Below are 19,788 nucleotides of genomic sequence, written 5' to 3'. Positions count from 1 at the left end.
GTTTGCATGGAAGCAACAAAACTTTTTTTCTTTCTTTTTTTAACTACCTCGGTGTCTCTGCCTTACACAGAAAATCAAACCCTGAGCCAAGCACAATCCCAGCCTTCATTATGAACAAGCAAAACCTCATTTTAACTACATCCAGGTCTCAAAGACTCAGTCCCAGCAAAGACAGAAATTTCAGAATACACAATACTCTACCTCCTGTACCTTCATGTTTTACAAAACTGTTCACCTTCCCTTGATGCTCATTGCAATGTCTTGTTATACTTTCTGATAAAAAAAAAAAAAACAACAAGTTTTCCGCTATGCAAGTCATCACTGTCAGGTTTTGTCTGGGTTCGGTCATGCTTGCTGCACATCTCCACTTCCTGAAGCTTGATGTCAGGTTTCTGTCAGTCTCTCACAGCCGAGCAGAGAACAAACTGAGGTTCTGAGCGTGGGAGAAAAGCAGCACAGTGGGAGCAGCAGAGGGTGCTCGCTGATTCTCAAAAACATAAGCAGAAAGTTTTTTCTTTTGAGCAAGTTTAAAGAAAGAAAACAGGAAGCTTTTAGAATTCAAGTTACCAACAGCTTTAATGTTCTGCTCTAGACAGTCCACTTCGACTTCTTCATGATTTATAGATGCAGGTTGAGACTCTTACCTGTGGGAGTTGGGGTCTTACAGTTTTCCGCTAATGGCTTCCCATTTTGGTAGGATATGCAGTCAAGCTAAGTAAAAACATTTCAAAATTTTACCTGAATTAACTTGTCAATGTGATGAAAAGTGCAGGAATTAAATAGAGGTTCAAAGGTGTGGAGCTGTGAAAAAATGCCTTTCACTTCCATTGAAATTTCTGTAAAACTCATTTTTAAAGCACCATGACAGTAAATACAGCCATGGTAAACCAAACACACACCCACTGTTCAGTAATGCATGTAATTGTGTTAAACAGCAATATCTTAACAGTTATTTCATTGTATGGCTTTACCAGTCCCTCAAGTCATTATGTAAGGATTTTTTCACACTCTTATAAAGAGAAATTTATGATCAAATCATCACTCCTCTACCACGTTTCTTGACATTTTTGTATAATGTTCTTATACTACTGATCTATATTTTTTTATTTTTTGAAAAGTATTGCAATTTGATTAGATGACAAACCTTGGTCACAAAGGTGGGCGGGGAAAGGAGACACCAACTAAACCTTGAACTCTGACTGGCCACTGTGGCTGACCTCCCTTAGAACAAAAACAATCATTTTGTTTGTAGCGCACATAGATTAGCATTTCAAAATGGAAACTCCATACTGAAAACCAATTTATATTGAAGGATAGAAAATAGTGTTTCTCTCTGTTTTAATTTCAAATGTTGGCTTGTTGTTTATTGCAGTCTAAGAATGTAGATGAAATTGTAATTTTAGTGTGCCACCTTTCTACTATCTGTGCCCCTGCTTAGCCACCCAAGAAGCAAATTCTAGACACACCAGTGCTTAGTCATGCTCCCATATTCCTTTATATAAAGTAGGCTTTCTTCTGTCATGTTTTTTGTTTCTAAAAAAACAACATACTTGTCTTTTTCTAAATCTAAGGTTGTAAACATTTGACACGGTGACTGAAGCTAGTGGAGCCTCACGTGTACCTCTTTGTTTCTTCTCTTTTTTTAAAATCTTTCTAAACATTTCACTTCAATTAGTTAGCAGCAGTTGCATTCCTTAGACTGTTGCAGATGTCTTTCCAATGTAGCACTGCTGTAGCACGGTTGTTTGAGTGCATTTGACCAGCAGCACTTAGCTGCTATTTTCTTTCTTAACTGTTATTAAAGAAGCATCACATAAATATTTTTTCCCTTATAGGTGTAATTTCTGCTTTTTTTAAAAATATTGTGGCTGAGATGCATTTTTTATGACAAATTAGCTTTTATGCTCTTTCAATTCATATATCTGAATGAAAAAGTGGTTGCTGATTTTCTCCTTTGTCTTTAAAATGTTGGCATTCATCTTTACCGTCCATTAAATACTGAAAGCGTAAATGTTTTATCTGAAAACAAAAAACCAAAAACAAAACAAAACAAACAGCACAATATTAAATGAGTTATTAATGAATAAATCTTTAACTATTATTTTTCATTCAGGTACATGCTGAAGAAATTTCTGGCAACAATGGTTATGTGGAGCTCTCCTTCTGTGCTAAGAAGCTGGATGATAAGGTGAGAAGAACCACACTTGTTTAACTAAATATAGGTGAAAGCACCACAAATCACAAGAGCTCAGATAATATTGCGCTAATATTATACTATTATCATATTGGCCACGTCTCCATTACCAGATCACAGTCAGTAATATAATAAAGTGATTATGGCAGTATCAATGTCAATACAACAATCTATATATCAAATTGCAACCCATCGCATTTTGTCAGAAGGGAAATGTGTTTTGCTGCTGCCATTTTAAGGCGGGATGTTACTGACCTCAGCTGCTCCGGCCCACACATGTTCAAACTCTGCCCTGGGCACATTTCAATCAAAAAGGCAGCGGGAGCTCACATCTACTTACAATTCTGATGATTTCAAGTCACACTGAGTTCTCCGGAAAAGGCCCTGGGAGAGCAGCTTCATGGAGTGACCTTGATTCCTAAAGGTGCAGACAGCGAGACGGCAGGTGCATTTTGCTTTGGAGTTGCGGCAAGAAATTTGCAGCAGCTCTGACAGGGAAATTTATTCGAACTCTTACATGAGGGCAGCAGTGATGAAAAAATCATACTTGATATGAAACCCGGCATTTCTTTTCAGGAAAAATGTTATTTTAAATTCTGAAGAGGTCGCCTACTACTATTACCTTAACTAAACTAATACTTCTGAAATTTCAAAATATACCTCTAAAACACTGAGGTTCACCTTCACAGTTATTTAGTCTGACTTGTTCATGCAGTTTCTTGCTGTTTACTACTTGTACTATGCTGTTTTGTGTTGAGTCAGAATAAAGAGCAGGTACACTTTGGAGCAATCATCACCATTTATCTGTGCAAACCAGTCAGCAACAAACCTTAATGTCAGCAGTGTTTGCTTGTTCTGCTATCGCTATTCAAGCAATCTGAGGATTTTTGTTAGATAAGAGAATTAGAGAAACAAGGGAGGAAGTAGGAATCAAAATGGAAGATGTGACTCACCATCTCTAGAAATGATCCACTTTTTCCAGTTATCTTTTTTTTTTGTTTAGACAAAAACTACTGTCACTAAAGATGACCTTATGAATTACAATGAATCGTGATGTTGCCAATTTTACCGCTTAACTGTGAACAGGTGCATGCTTATTCTTGCCACTTACTCCACTAATAATACAGCAGTAGCAGTGCGTGAAGGGGTAAACAGCAGATGAAACCAGAGGTGATCATTACACTGATGCTGAAACATTAGAGAAGGCGAGGGCAGCTAAACGTGATGTAAATTTCCAAATTATTTTTAGGTTCCACATTGTTTTTTATTTGATACTTAGCCTATTCCATTTAAAAGGACTGCTATTTTACTTTTATGAATGAACATTAATACTGTCTGGCTTGAGATCATGTTTAAAGTTTTGGCCTCCTCTCTGACTGAGTTTGACATTCTTGTAGAAAGTTAAAAAGGAAATTCATATTTTCTAAAATAAATAGCTCAAAAAGTGAGTTTTCCATTAATTTTAAATAGATTGTTCTTTTTCCGGGTAATGTTTGTCCTGTTGCCTGAGATGGTAACTTGAGCTTTACATTCAGACTTGAGTTACACTGAAGTTGCTAAAATAAAGACTGTGTTTAGATTTTTAATAATCAGGAATGACCCCAAGCAAGTTTGTAAACCATAACCAACAGCTCTGGCAGCTGCTGCACTGTTTTGCATATTTTACTGTGAAAGAAGGCTATTAAAGCTTCATAATAATCTGTTCATGTTAGCGGTGGCTCCATAATAATGACCTCACAGATGTCTCTTCAGCTGAACGCTGTATTAAATGACTTTGTGTTCTTTATTCAAACATTTGACATTCTCTGTCATTTCTTACTGCGCTATTCCTTACTTACATTGCATTTAATAACATGCTAACATGTGTACTGTGCTAAATGAACAAAGATTAGCAGATAAAAATCTTCAAAAATATAACAGGTTGTTAATCTCGATTACTTGTCTTTCTTTGACAAGAAATGTATTAATTTATTTACTCACATTAGATAAATGTTTTTCTTAATGTAATTTAAAAAATTATTTAAAGCAGCAAATGACAGCTGTTTGTATGTTTAATTAAATGTTAAAAGATTAAAACTGCTAAAGTTGTAAAGTTGGAATTAAGGAGAAGAAGTAAAGGATTTGCTCTCCTGACCCACACCAACATAAGCGGCATATGTAAAATAGGTTCATGAATTTCATGAGAAATTATTTCTTTCAGCCAATGGGAACTTGAGACTGGAATTTGACTTGAAGCAAAAATACTTAACTTCGACGTATGAAGATTTCTGCTAGTGGCAAATCTTTTCTACATACCTTGGGGCAAATTCACAAAGCTAATTGTTCAAGTTAGATGTATGCAAAAATCTAACTTAAGCCATAATTTATGGATCTTAATTGATCGTCTGCATATAAATGAAATTCGGTCGTTCTGCTGCTTGTTAAGGTTTAAATTAGGGAGCCTGACCAGACAATGCCACCGTCCACTAATGCAGTCCACTCATATTACTGAACTATTGCAATATTCTATTGCTGCCTTTTAAAATAAGGAATGTAAAACCTTATTACTGTCACTTTCAACAAAATGTTCCACATACATTGGTAAATAAGCACAGCCTTATGCTGCTGGTAATGTTGGAGTTTTTCTAGTCAGACTGGTACCTGCAGCTCCCTGGACAGTGTTTTTCTCAGGTGACCATTTCTATGCTTGTAGGTGAAGAAAGTACAACTGCAATTTGACACAAAGTAGGTGGAGATTACCTGTATCTGCTGGATTAATTGGCACATTTGCATCTGAGTATATTTAGTACAATCTGCATAATAAATCAGGTTCATAAATAAATCATGCAGTCCCTGCAAAACATTCAAACAATTGGATCGATTGTACCGCTTTGTGGTTTGTCTATAATTTGGAGCATATTTGTAACATGTATAGTAAATTCATTGTAAACAGTTGATCAAATGGCCAACATCATTCTGTAAATCAAAATATATGAGTCTTGAAAAATTGATTCTGAATAAAAAATGTGTAGAAACCTTGTTTCCAAGTGAACAGCAAGCAGAGATATTAAAAACATATATCTTTTAAAGGCAGTCTTTTTTTTGTCTGCTGATAAAAATTTAAAACCTTTATAAACTCCTACCATATATTTAGAGTAAATGTGTGTTCAAATGCAAAAAAATTCCCAACATCTAAATCCATTGAAAATTGAAATCTCGGATCCTGATTCTATAAAAATATGAGGTTTTGAGATGGAGAGTGTATGAATCTTAAAGATGAGTGAACTTAAAGGCCAGAGGAACCTCAGACACATCTTCATACTCAGACCGGTTTGAACATTTTGGTTTATGACTTAATGTTGTATCTGACCCCTGACCTAAACTTAATCCTGAATCTAATCACACTGGTAAGCCTGTCCTAATAATGAAGGTAAATAATGATCTCCAGCTCAAACCACAAATGTCTCATTTTGTGATGCATCACTTTACTAACTAATGGTGACACTTCAGACATTTCTCCACAAACACCTGCAATAGTTAAATCATTAAAACTGTTAACTTTCACCTTTTTTCCAGTTGTATTACTTCACTTTCAGGCAGGTCAGAAGGATATGGGCTGTTGAACAGAGAGTTTAATTATGGATTGTGGTAGCTGCTAATGATTAGCATTAATGTCATGTTAGCCAGAGATTAAATGACGTGCATTTCCCATCGGTCCATGGAGCCGTAGCCCACTGGCTACTGGTTGCGATGGCAACGCAGAAGTGATACTACAGCTCAGCATTTTTATTTTTCACATTTATTTTCCCTCCTACCCCTCAGGAGACCTATCTGGCTAATGTGGCGGGAAATGCGTCCTTAACTGTCTCCTGGCGTGTACACACAGCCACACAAACATACACAGTAGCAGACGTACACAACTATAATTATTTGTTTTCCTCCCTGAAGAATCAATTGACCTAAATAATCTGCATAGCTGCGGCTCTCAGACGCCTTGCAGACGAGATACTAAGAGGCCACCACAAATACTGCTAAAGCATGCCAAATGTGTATATTTGAGCAGGTTTATTAAGGTTTATTTACCTATGATGTAAGCCACAGCTGAGCTAATTTGATTAGCTGGAACATGATGAAAGGTAAAGAAAATTCTAAACAAGTGAATCTTGAATATTAAGCCGTTAAGTAGATTACAGGGCTGCTCAGATTTAGTTAGAAAAAGAGCAGAAGCTAAATATAAAATCAAACTAACAAAATTTAACCTCAGTTAAAAATAAGAAGTTCTCAGATCTCAACATTGTTGTGCGCAATAAACTTTATATGTGCGTCTTCGCCTTCAGTCAGTTCATCTGTAAATTTCTCTTTCATTTCATGCAAACTTTCCGACAACCTCTGAATAAGTATTCAGAGCAGGAAATTAATCTGTCAACTACCTTTTCTGTGTCTTGCAATTTTAAGAAAAATTATCCACATCCTCACCAAAATTTAAGTTCATCATTTTGCTGTTGCTTCACTCCTCCACCTAGTTTTATGATTTATGCTGCAGGTTTTGCATCAAGATGCCTAAAATCAGAAGGACTGAAAGTTTTAGCAGGGGATGAGAAATAATCAATTAGCTTCAATGCTGCAGTCTGTCAAACTATCTCATTAACTGTGTGAAATATGCTGTAGATCAGAGTTTGGACGTGACCATTTGTTCTTATGCCAAACAGAACTTGAAATCCAATTTAAAAGGCAAAAGCTAGGAAACAAATTACTGAAGGTGTTTTAGAAATTGATTTCTGAGAAATTTCACATCAAATCTAACATAAACCACTGGACTACCAGTTTTCTTGTGTCTTCTGTCACAGGATCTCTTCAGCAAGTCAGACCCATTTCTGGAAATATTTCGAATGAACGATGATGGAACAGAACAGCTTGTCCACAGAACTGAGGTAGTCCATGCATTTTGGATTAATCTCACTTTGGAGTTTAACCTGCAGCTATGATAAGTACTGTCCTTTGTTTAATTAAGAATCACAAAGAGTAGCAAGTAAAATGTTTTGCTGTGAAATGGTACAATCCTTTAAAAAGCTGGTGTGTCGTTTCTTGTTCCTTGTATCTTACATATAAAGCAGATCATTTATTGATCACTATATGCCAGGTAAACTGGTATTCACTACAAGGTGCTTTGAGTTGAATCATGTCATATCTGCTGACTTCAAATATGTTTTGATCCACTATGCAAAAGATGATTCAAAGTACCTTTGATGATACAGTATATACAGTATAATCTGTCAGACACATTACAGTCTGATAGATTACGATAATCAATGATAATTAATGATCAAAGTGGTTGGGCTACAGCATAGAGGGAAATGTGTAAAGCTGTTTTATCATTACGATTCTGATGTGCTGTTGTCATCATCCTAACAGGTGATAAAAAACAACCTGAATCCAGTGTGGGAGCCCTTTAAAGTGTCACTCATATCTCTGTGTAGCTGCGACGAAGAGCGGAAACTCAAGGTAATCCTCAATGAGGGAACTCTAAATGTCCACGACTGTAGAGCTGAAAGTCTGTTTTTGATTTATATTTGATGGACTCATATTTTTACACTGCCTGGCCAAATAGACAATAACAACAAAAAGAAAAAGCTTAATAAGACACAATGTATTTAGTACGTTTTTGCAATATCACAAATTCATTTTAATAAAAAAATAAACTGTTTGAAACCATGGTCAATCTGTGTATTAATCCCCTCTGAAGAGCTCATTTATTGGGAACATGTGACTGAACCTGCAAGCAAAACAGCCCCACATTAAAGCACTGCCCACACAGCTTGGAGCAGTAAACACCCAGCATAATGGCTGCATCACTCAGCCCGCTGCTCTTGTTGGGACTCATAAAGCGCATGACGTTTTTACAGTTTTTTGTGCCATTTCTGACATGAACACCCTAGATTCTTCTACAACCATTTCTTTTTAATCTTAAGACCACAATTTTGTACTATTGTTTATGGCTTAGTCATGCACTGGACAGCTTGTAACCTATTTTTCATAGTTGTTGTCTTCTTTTGTTTTGTTTTTTTTGTTTAATTGAAGTCAGATTTTCACTGGCCAGTACTGATTTCTAGTTTTCCTTCAGGCCTCCATCTACTGATTCAAATTTTGTCTGACTCAGATGTTCTTTCAACAAAAACACACGTGAACTCAAAAAGCTTTCATCTTTAAAATTAGAAATTTTTTTTTTGCCTGAATCCAGTGTGAGACTCAGAAACATTATGCCCAATTAAGTCATCAAAACATATGTCCCAGCATATGTATATAAAAGAAAGCGCTGTTATTTAGAAATATACAGTCAAATAAGGACATTGTATGTTTTTAAGGCACCGCTAAGTAAAATCAATTTAAACATTTTAAATTAAAATGTTTTCCACATAGCTATATGTGCTAGATCTGTGCTGTTTAATAAATGCAAAGGTATTCACTGCCTCAGTTCTGGCTTTTTTTCTTTGGTCAGGCGATGCGCTGTGTAATTATTGTATTTTTCAGAGCCAAGCTGAGGGAGTAAGCAGTGTTTTTTGTGTATCATAGTGCCTAGTGTGGGATTATGACTCCAGAGGAAAGCATGATTTCATCGGCGAGTTCTATGCCACATTCAGAGAAATGCAGAAAATTTCCAGTGGAAATAAGGTCAGTGAATTTAGAGGCAGAACGGAGCAGAGGGATGTAGAGGAGAGGAGAGTCGGCTGTGTAACATTTCCAACATGCCTCTCACTTCACGCTGCTGAAATCTATCTGACATGAACCAAATGTTACAGTGCTTTTATGTCATTAGAGTGCATTACTCTGTTGATTGTTTTTATTTTTTTAAATATATTTTTTGTCTTTCACTTGGTTTGTTGAAGGTTTCGTGGGATTGTCTGAATCCTAAGTACAAACAGAAGAAGAGAAACTATAAAAATTCAGGAGTTGTCATTCTCAGTGACTTGAAGGTAGGAATTAGCTGCAGAAACATATTATATCTATCAAAACAGTTCAGAAGAAGTGAAGATGTATCAATCACTGTCTCAGCCTGTTGCCATCTAACTGTAATCTGCACCATAAAACATGTTTTACTAACATAAAAGTAATTTAAAAGCAGATTTCTTTATACATTTGGATTCATTGTTTTTACAAGCAGCGTTATCTGTTTTTCCACATTACAGTCAATCCAATTCTAAGTTTAATTCTGCTTTATTGAAGCACACATCCTGTTAGCGTAGGTGATCATTCTGTTGCAGATCATAAACCTATAATGAAATCTGTCCTGAGGATTGACATGATGGAAATGTTCATTTGTTTTTTTGTTTTGCTTTCAGCTTCACAGAGTCTACTCCTTCTTGGATTACATCATGGGAGGATGCCAGATTCATTTTACGGTGAGCTGTGCAATCTGTATTTACAAGATGCAATTTTCACATGGCTACAGAGTGGCATAATTCTGCAAAGTTATCTAGATTTAACAATATTTACACATTTTCTGCATTAGGAAAACACAGCATGTTTTGTACTAACTCCTGACAGCACTTTCTTTATCTATGTGTAGTGCTACTTTCATTGTTAGCAACCTCAGGCGATACAGAAACTTTTTCAATTTTGTGACCTTTGCCCTCTGTAAAGCTTCTTCTCCTTCTCTTGTTGCTGGATGTGGTGAAAGCAGCTATTTGCATAAAGAATGCAAATACTGTATATCTGCATTAAATAATAATAAAAAAAATGTATGTTGGCATATCTTGCTACTTACAAGTTCAATATTATTTGTACTGTGTGCATTTTTACAGTGTTTACTCCTACATGGCTTCTTCAGCCTATGTAGGAGTAAAATATTGAAGTATTTACCTTTGATCATAATTTGTTCCAATAAATTCAAGATTATTCTGGTTTTCCTTACTGCTAAAATATTTTTTTGTAAACAACATAAAGGTCTGCCATGTGTACCAATAATAGGTTCTGTCAAACAACACCCATATTAATGTTTGTAAATCAATCAGTGTAGCTATCTAAAGCATAATCTTTATCAAGGATTAATTTGTGACCTTTCCATTGAGCAATATACCTTCAAAAAGGCAAAAGTAGACTGTACATTTCTCAGTTTATTCATAATCATAATTAATTACAATTCAACTAAAGATTAATCAATAATTACAAACAATTTTCTAGTGTTAAACAGAGCAAAACAAATGTAGATACAAAAAGATAAACACTAACAAGCAACAATGAATGGTTTTATGAGTGGGGGTGAATGTTCATTAATTTAATTACTGGATTCTATGAATTACCAGAATCTAATGAGATTATCTTGAAAAACGTAGATGGAACGAAGGTGTGGAACCAACATTAATATGTCTGCTTACTCACCAGAACTCCCAGAACCAAAAAAGATGCATCATTTCGGTCCAACTCAGCTGTTCGACCTTAGTTCTCTGTGTTTTCTGGCTTAAAAAGTTAACAGCTGGTTCTGGTAATGCCTGTGTTTTCAGTGTTTTCTGGCTTAAAAAGTTAACAGCTGGTTCTGGTAATGCCTGTGTTTTCAGTGTTTTCTGGCTTAAAAAGTTAACAGCTGGTTCTGGTAATGCCTGTGTTTTCAGTGTTTTCTGGCTTAAAAAGTTAACAGCTGGTTCTGGTAATGCCTGTGTTTTCAGGTCATGAGGTTCCAATGAACCAATCAGAGGAGTACTTAGAGGAACATAAGCCATACACTACATCAAAAAGTCAAATAAAATAATTCATTCTACATTTTTATCCAAAAATACACTCTGACACCAACAATCTGTCGGTGGATTTAACATGACTACCTCATGAACTTTTTTGACTTTTTATATTTGCAAAATCAGTTTATTCATTTTCATATTTTGACATTAACATGAATTAAAACTGAAATTGGTAGAATAACTTAGAATGCTTCTCATATTTAGGAACTTGTGTGAATACGATGTCTTGACTAGACCTGTGGTTTTATGTGGGCATTTTAGAGGAACACTTATTCTGTCACATTTGTGACACGCCTACTTTGTCATTTCTTTCTGTCAGGTTGCTATTGACTTCACGGCATCCAATGGAGACCCCAGAAACAGCTGCTCACTGCACTACATTAACCCGTACCAACCCAATGAGTACTTAAAGGCCCTGATAGCCGTGGGCGAGATCTGTCAAGACTATGACAGGTTTGTCAATCTTCAACTTCTTGGAAAAGGCTCTCAGGAACAAGGTTTTGGATTGAAAGCTATCTTAGTGGGACTCACAGTAAAATGTGCAACTCCATGTAAACCTCAGTAAAACGGACAGTAATGGAAATTGTCAGCTTTCCCACTCACTAGTTTGTGATTCAGCTTCCCCAGCTAAGTGTTACTCAGCAGCTTATTTAATTCATTTTTGAATGTGCTGACTTACTTTCAATAGTTCTCAGAAACATTTGAGTTGACATCCTCAGCAGCTCAAATATGTCACAGAGTTAAACTTCCTGTTAGGTAATGGATAAAAAAAAAAGCTGCATTGTGGAAGACTATAGAAAATAATCTTTGGCCTTCATTGCATTAGATATGCATAATATTATTTTTACAAAGATTTTTGCCTGCAATGGAGGTCAACAAAAACTTTGACCTGGTTTTCGAGATTATGTTCTTTGTGGTGCTTTATCCTTTTTATCTTCTTCTAAAATTTTCATTAATTTATCAACATTCCATCTGTCCAGAGAAAAAAAGACCTTTCTTGCTTAGCAGCTCCCAGAGCGTAATTTGTGCATATTTCTCCATGGTTGCATTTTATTTTCACAAAACAAGATAAAGTAAAGGTTAAGATATTTTTCTGAAGGTGGACGCTAAAATACTGGAACAAATGAATATAAATGTGATTACAGGTTTTCTTTTTGTCTGCAACCAGAAAATCAACAGGTGGATACGCAGCTGCTGTCATTTTCCTTTTACAGTACGACCAAATAATGTTCTGATATGACTTCTATTTGTTATCTTCTTATTTGTTACAGACCGACTAAATACATCTTTTTACATGATGTGTTATGGTGCAAGCCACAAGTCAGATGCAGATTAAGAACCGGTTGGTGTTTCTGTGTTTGTCAGACTGACAGATTGTTTGAATAAACTTTGACTAGAGGTGGAAAGGGAAATTAGTGAAAAAACATATCTGGTGTAAATTATCTGAAACAGGCAGGTTTAAGTATATGAATTGTATAACAGTTTTGTTAAACATACCAATTAAAAAACCTTGGATAAAAATGAATAATCAAGGAATTTGACGTGGTAGAAGCAAACAAACTTGTTGAACTTTACAACAAGTAACAACTTCCGGGGGCTGTGTTTGATGGTAAAGTATTTTTTTTTTTTTTTTATTTCTGTCCATTATTCTTTTTGTTTTAGAAAGATTTAGATGTTGTGTGAGCTGACAGCCTAACTGTGTGCATGCCTTCTCTCACAGTTGTAGCTTTCGGCAGCAGTTGCAGTGACTGGTTCTCCTTCTTAGTCTGCATAGGCTCATTACATCGTACTCCAGATAAGATAGGGGTTGACACCAGCATAGCAGGCACTTCAGACAGAAGTGGGAAGCAGGGGAACATCAGCAGGGTGTCAAAACTGATGTAAAATCAGTAGAGGTGCAGCATGAAGCCAGATCTGTCTGCATTTGTATGTTCAAAATAAGGTGGGACAGCTGATTGGTTAATATTTGCTTTTCATTAAACAATGTTTGAAAAAGACTACTTACAGACCTGCAGGTAGTTAATTAACAACAATTATACCTAGAATGATGTGATTTGGAGAGCGATCCGATCCATCTGTCAGAACTAAGCCAGATGAGGCTTAATTCTCCGACTGCTGATTTATGCAGCGCCTCCTATTGAATATCAGGGGAGCACTGTCTTGCTAATTATAGCATCCGAGAGATAGAAAACCTGCCTGGTAATGTTCAGCCGATCCTGCTAGCGTTATCCGTCAGATGTTCATACGAACTCATCATACATGGAAACATGCCTGTGGGCTAATAGGGACTGCAAGTGTAGGAGGCCCTTCCCTTTAAAGTTGGAATTGTTACTGTGGTGTAAAGAGTAGGCGTGGAAACCTTTTAGCCTTTAGTGAACATAGGTGATGTGGGATTTTCGAGTCCTTGCAGAGGAGTGCATGATGGAGCTGGAGTGACTAGTTTTTTGTCTGTGTGGGCAGAGACTCGGTTACCTCTCTGAGAGGGTTGTTACACTTGCTGCATCTCCATGTGGTTCCTCTCTGGTGCCGACAAAATGAGATGAGAAGGATCACTACGTACTTGACAGTAAAACTTAGAATGAACATGACTTGGGAATAGTCTTTATCTTAGTCTTGTGCTGAGGATGTAGCGTGCCCCTACAAACTCCAGAATATCCCTCCTTCCCATATAACAGAGCACTAAAAGGAAGTAATGAAAGCTTTTTGCATCCATCCATCTATTCATCCTTCCATCCATTCATCCATCTATGACTTGTTGACTAACACTGCTGCCATATCCCTCATGTCTAAACTGTTTACTTGCATCAATGACTGAGTAAAAAGCAGAGCCCACTCATATCCCCAGAATATAAGCGTCTTTCTTTTCTCTGAGCTCATTGTGTTTTGGCCAAGTGATTCTGTCAGTGCACTTATTTCAATAGTGCAAATAGTAGGACAAATCTAGAAACTGGGTGAATGACAACGATTTGAATTCATGAAATTTTGTGTCCACAATAACTTTTTTCACCTTTTCTATCCACCCATCTGACCAATTATTTCTGTTAAGGTTGCAGGAATATGAGTTGACCTTTTCAAGCAAAACACACATTTTTTATTAACTTAGAAAACAAATTTGTTATAAGCTTGTACTTTACATCTACTGAGTTTGCTAATGTGGTATTTGCTTAGCAATCATGCACATTTGTTGTTTTGGGGTTGTTTTTTTTTAGAAAAAAAAGTGTGGGTCCTTTTAGTTTTATGAAATCCTGATATTACAAACTCTATTTCTCAAGTAATTTAGTAATTTTGTCCATTTAAGTCAAATACTCAAGTTAATGGGTCCTCTTGATTTGATTTATCAGCAACATCAAACGTACAGTATGGGTCAGAGAAATCCTATGCATGTAAAATTTCTCTTCCACTTTCCATTATTTAATAAAAAAGGCTATAGTTCACTTGAAGACAGTTGACCCAAAACCAAAAACATTTTTTTTCCTCATTCAGTCTGTTTGAAACGTCAATAACAGTGAGAGTAAAGCCTCTATTTAGTGGAACTGTTTTATTTGGATGAAAATGGATAAAATTTCAGTTAAAAAATGTAAATGGATAGACGTCTGTGGGTTTTTTGGAAACATTGTTACAGAAATGCATTTATATCTCGATACAATACACTGCATTAGCCAGAGCCAGTGGGAAGGTTGAATGAAAGAGAAGAACCTTTTTACTCATCTAGATGTTTCTTTCAGAGAAAAATAGTAACAAACACAAGGTCAAAGCACATTATAGTCCAAGCAGTGATAGAAAAAATGAGATCCAATTATCCAGAAACCACAGAGATGTGCTCTTACATTTTGCAGCCATTGTAAATAACATACAATCAAAACTACCAGAAGACAAATTGCGGCAATAAAAATAAATCTGGTCTCTTAGTTTTATTGCTAATATAACACAAAATACTACCAGCAGAAAAAGTAGATACAATGGTCTAAAACTAAAAAAATGATCAGTTTGAAGTTAATATACGTTATCAGACTGCTCACTCTGCAAGTCATCTCTTTGCCAATGTTTATGCAAGCCAGCATCCATCACAGCTAATTAAATGCTTGTAATATCTGAAAAGTTGCCTCAAAGCAATATTAGCCACTCCAATAGCAATCACAATCCAGAAAAAACAACAACTAATCACGGTAAATTACACTGCTTACACGGTAAATTTTATTCAGGTACTTCAGCTGCTCTAACTGAGTTAAAGATATCTTCTCCAGTGTTGGTGCCCCAAACTATGATTCTTCAGAGCGTGTGATGGTATTTGTTATCTCTCTGAACTGGAGAATGTGGAGAGTTATTTTGTCAAAAGGGGCATGAAATGAAGTCAATGCCTAGATAAAAGAAGCGACCATTAGAAAAGCTGTCTGTAGGCAAACTGTCACAGATGCGATGGAAAACAAGATGCGACAGCTCTGTTCTTTATCTGAAAGTGTCAAATTTAGTTTTATTTCAGTAATTTGAAGGATTTTAACTTAGTTTTCTGGGTTTATTGTAAATCAAAACCATCCAACATCTATCTATTGCTGCTTATGTCTGTGCAGCAATGCATGGGGTCTGGGAATTGATCCTGATGGTCATCAGGTGAGAGGTGGGGTATAACCATGGACAAGCTCCAAATCCACTCCTTGAGAGCTACTATCCTACAACTTTTAGATGCATTCATGCTCCAACACACCTGAATCAAATGAATGGCTTGTTACCAGGCACTGGAAAGCTGAATGACATGGTGATGAAGAGAATTCAGCGACTTGATGTGCTGGATGTGCTGACATTCTCAAAGTAAAAACTTTTAAATCATTTAAATAGAGTCTGGAGTTTCACACTAAGTTTCAGTTGCAAAATACTTCTCTCTCATCTAATCATCTTTACCTCAGTCATACACATCTTCTTTCCCTGACCATTAAGGCAGCGCCTTATTAAAAAATAAACTGTTTTTCTTTGTTATTGTTGCATTTTGCACTGATGATGTCATTTGCAATAAACCCACCTTTTTCTCAATTTTCTCTGTCATTACAACACTTCCATAACTTTCTGTGACCTTTTGCATTTGGAGTGCTATCAAGTGTAACGGGTTTGTGAAGCTCCATCCAGCAGGCTGAATATATTATTAGCTTACAAAACATGAATAGCCAATAGATGCGATGTTAACATTGCATGCACTAATTTTGCAGTTTTCAATACTTTGTGTAGCCCTACAGAACAACTTCCTCACCCCTCCTTACAACCCCGTCTTCTCTCTGATTCAACTGTTTCTAAATTTCAGTTTATATGAGAAAATACAGCTCTGTTTTGTAAAGTTCAATCTGTCCATCTTACATTCTAATTTGACTGGATCACAGATAAATTTAGTTCTTTATCCTCTTTTGTTCCTGAATGAAGGATTTTTTGTCACACAAATATAAAGGACGACAAAAGCTTGTGATATGGATAGAGAGAAACCTGCACACTCGACCTTCACTGCATTTATATGCTACCTTGATCTTCATCAGGTCAAACATCTGAACAGCAATAAGAAATGCCTATAGAAAAATTTCATTGAGATAATTTTATAGTCCTTCTTTGTTCCTACCAGTATCCATTTCACACATCATTAATTTTCTTTGCTAAGTTGACTTCACATTCGGAGGTTCTAAATTGACTAAGTCGTGTGTTTTCTGACAGACAGGGTTATTTAATTAACAAAGGCACTCTATAAAGAGATTTTTAGTGTTTGAGCCTGAGAACATGGGATACGAAGAGAACATTTTTACAGCATGACTGAAAAGAAACCCAGTACTGACTTATTGTATTCACTGGGTTTGAAGCTGTGTTAAAAACAAAGCAGGAAAATTCAATATTGGAGAAATGAAAGAAAAGGTCTTCAAAACATGATTTGCTTTTTCATTACATTTTTAAAGTCTTTTATGCAAAGAAAACCAATAAAATCAAGATCTAGCACAGATGATATGCACTCTGGTGTAAGCTCAAGGGCATCTCATCAGTCAGTTTGGTCATTCAATGCATTCATGCTCCATAGATAACTCACACTTTTTAGGGGGGAATATCAAAAGCAAAATAATATACAGATTTTAGATTAAAAAATGTTTGCTGCCATCCTGGCATATTTCTCCAAGAAGTGTTCTATGTTTGATTTATTTCATCAATCACATCTTGCATCTTTTTTTTACATGATGACTCTGAAGTAAAAGTCATAAAACAAGCAAAAAAAAAAAAAACAGAACAACATATTATGTGTTGCTGTGTCTTCAGAGTATGATTTTATATTTGTTTCATGGTGCCATTAATATGTATGGAGTCTTTGTGCTGAAAGGCTACTTTAGAAATTACATGTTATTTGCAAGTACAATTAAAATTGTAGGACACATTTTTAATTTTTACTACATACTAAAAGGATGTAGTACGGTAAAAGCATCATTTTAGGATGATGCTGTACTCTAATTTTATCCTGACTCATGAACACCTATCAAAACAATGGAATAGATGAGGAATCAAAATTGCAAAACAGGCGCACAGAACAAAGCCAGAAAATTATTTTAAAAATATATAAAACTATTTACTTTAATTGTTCAGAAAGGAAGTTTTTTTGTGCTAAATTCTATAATTTAAATGGTGTCATAATAACAAGGATGAGTAATATTTGCATGGTGCTGTGTGTTATTAAACCGTCATGTGGGTGACTTTTGAGAGAGTTTAAATACACGCTGTCAACAGATAGGAGAGAACAGTGTCAATAGTTGCTTGTTATTCTCCCTCTACATGCAGTATATGTGGAAGTACTCTAGTGGTTCTTTTATTCTGGTACTGTATCAGAAAGCAGTAAACAGACAATAGACATATTTTAATCTTCAAATTTAAGCCACGCAATTCCATAGACTGGAAATATATTCACTATCTTGCAATGAGGGAGTCAACCCAGACATTGAATTTGTATTGTTATTTATTCACAATTGTGTTCCCTGGCCTTTGACTGGGGGGCTCCCTCCAGCACAGCAGTCTCTCGCAGTTATATCAACTCATGCAAATGGTACAATGGAATATGAAGAGATGAAAGAGCGAGAGAAGCTCTTTGAACAGGTGCAAACGCTGGCTGCCGGGACCACGGGACCGATTCCAAACTGTTATTCAGGCTTTTATTGTGTTATGAAATGCAAACAAGCGTGGGGTGTGTCCTTGGAAATGTGAACAGATGGCCACAATATTTTTTCACTCATTTTTGTCAAAACTGCAAAGTAATTGTAATTTGAGCTCTAATTAATTAAAGATTTTGCTTTTTGTGTTTAGTGACAAGCGGTTTTCAGCTTTGGGTTTTGGTGCCAGAATTCCTCCAAATTATGAGGTGAGTAAGTCTGGTCATAAACTTGTTTTTTTAACCATCTATTTTAGCCCTACCTTCCTCAACATGAATGGTGCATAATGTATGACTGTTTGGTACTCACTTTGAGGTTTGGTAATTTCCTTCACCCTGAGACTGAATGTTCACCAAGGTGATTTCCATGACCTACTTTGCGAAACACCTTGTCATTCTGTTAAACTTTAACATTTAAAACTAATTACTGAGTGTAGTTTTATTCATGAGACCCTTGTCTTAAAATATCAAGCCGTTCTGGGAAAATATCCTGTTCATCAAGAACTGAAGTCGTAGCTTGTTGATGCAAAATTTACATGAGAATTCACAAGTGTGAGAGCGTATGTTTAAGAAAATTGCCCTTTAAGAACTGAAAGCTGTTTGCTACTCCAGTTAGCACCCCGGGGAGAAAGCTAAACTTTGAGGAATAACTGTGCATGTGTGCACGCCCCCCCCCCCCACACACACACACACCCACGCCCACTTACAGATGAAACACTCAGATAACATATCAAACAAGACTGGCCTATGTTTAATGTAATATTGTAATCCGGTGTGTTGCACTAATAATTATCATTTCAATCGTACAGAATTTGTAGGAGAGCAAATGCAAACTGAGTTTCTGAATTTACCATGACAGTCCTCGCCTTTTCGGCGTCAAATTTGTCAGACCGTGTGCTGTTGACACATTGAGGTTGCTGTTGCCGTTGAATGTTAATTAAGTCATTATACTAATCATGAACTGCTCTCTGAACTTAGAAGCTAGGAGCTCTTTTGCATTAGATGTGCAGGTTTGATGGATATGGGCTCAAGCTGCTCTGACGTTCGTAATTATGGTTTATGTGTGCCGCAGCCACATGTGCTGGAAGACAGCTCTGAGGGGAGACTCTGTTCCACAACATTAGGACCAGCAGATTATATTTCTTATGGATATATCAGTGGCAGGAGAGGAGTTGCATTCCTTTTTCAAACCTGTAAACCAGAGTTTATCTCTCACTGTTGGAGAAACCTTTCTAATGGTCATTACTGATTGAAGTCTTAAAACATCACCCTCAGTAATACCAATGTTCTGACTGTGATGCAGCTACTTTTATGTATTTCCGTGCTCCTCTAAAAAGTGCAACAGTTAACAGTGTGTTGTCAGAATCCTCTACTTTGAAAAAGTAACCTTTGCAGCCTTTGTGTAAAGTTGCTGTCAAGTCAGGATATTTTTTCCTTCAGGGATCCTAGCAGACTTCAACCCAACAATTATGACTGCATGTTATTAAAAAATAACATATATATTGTCTGGTGCATTTCACTGCTTTATGTTTCACACTGATAACCAGTAGATAGTACTGAATGCACATTAGTGATTTTAACATTTTTATGACTGCTGTTAGATCCATCTGCTGATTGCAAACTGTTGTGTATGTACTTATGTAAATCATTTGGTGACTATGGCAACACAAACACGGCAGGTGCTTTATGTGCCCTGGTTGAAGTGGGAATACAAGCAGTTAAAACTGTGCTGT

General features: G+C 36.2%; 1 protein-coding gene across 2 annotated transcripts in view; it reads left to right on the top strand.

The window, feature by feature from the left end:
- The window catches only part of cpne7 (copine VII), a 46,939-nt gene that overhangs the window by 14,201 nt on the left and 12,950 nt on the right, over positions 1-19,788 (top strand). For both annotated transcript variants that reach the window (XM_032560306.1, XM_032560305.1), the window contains 8 exons: positions 2,114-2,188; positions 7,021-7,104; positions 7,586-7,675; positions 8,744-8,842; positions 9,058-9,144; positions 9,511-9,570; positions 11,222-11,355; positions 18,211-18,265. In XM_032560306.1, coding sequence (XP_032416197.1) covers positions 2,114-2,188; positions 7,021-7,104; positions 7,586-7,675; positions 8,744-8,842; positions 9,058-9,144; positions 9,511-9,570; positions 11,222-11,355; positions 18,211-18,265 — 684 coding nt within the window. The remainder of the gene's footprint in view (positions 1-2,113; positions 2,189-7,020; positions 7,105-7,585; positions 7,676-8,743; positions 8,843-9,057; positions 9,145-9,510; positions 9,571-11,221; positions 11,356-18,210; positions 18,266-19,788) is intronic.

The sequence above is a fragment of the Xiphophorus hellerii genome, chromosome 4, assembly GCF_003331165.1.
Source record: "Xiphophorus hellerii strain 12219 chromosome 4, Xiphophorus_hellerii-4.1, whole genome shotgun sequence".
Lineage (NCBI taxonomy): Eukaryota > Metazoa > Chordata > Actinopteri > Cyprinodontiformes > Poeciliidae > Xiphophorus > Xiphophorus hellerii.
The sequence above is the reverse complement of the archived record's forward strand: the minus strand, read 5'-3'. Positions and strand labels throughout refer to the sequence as shown.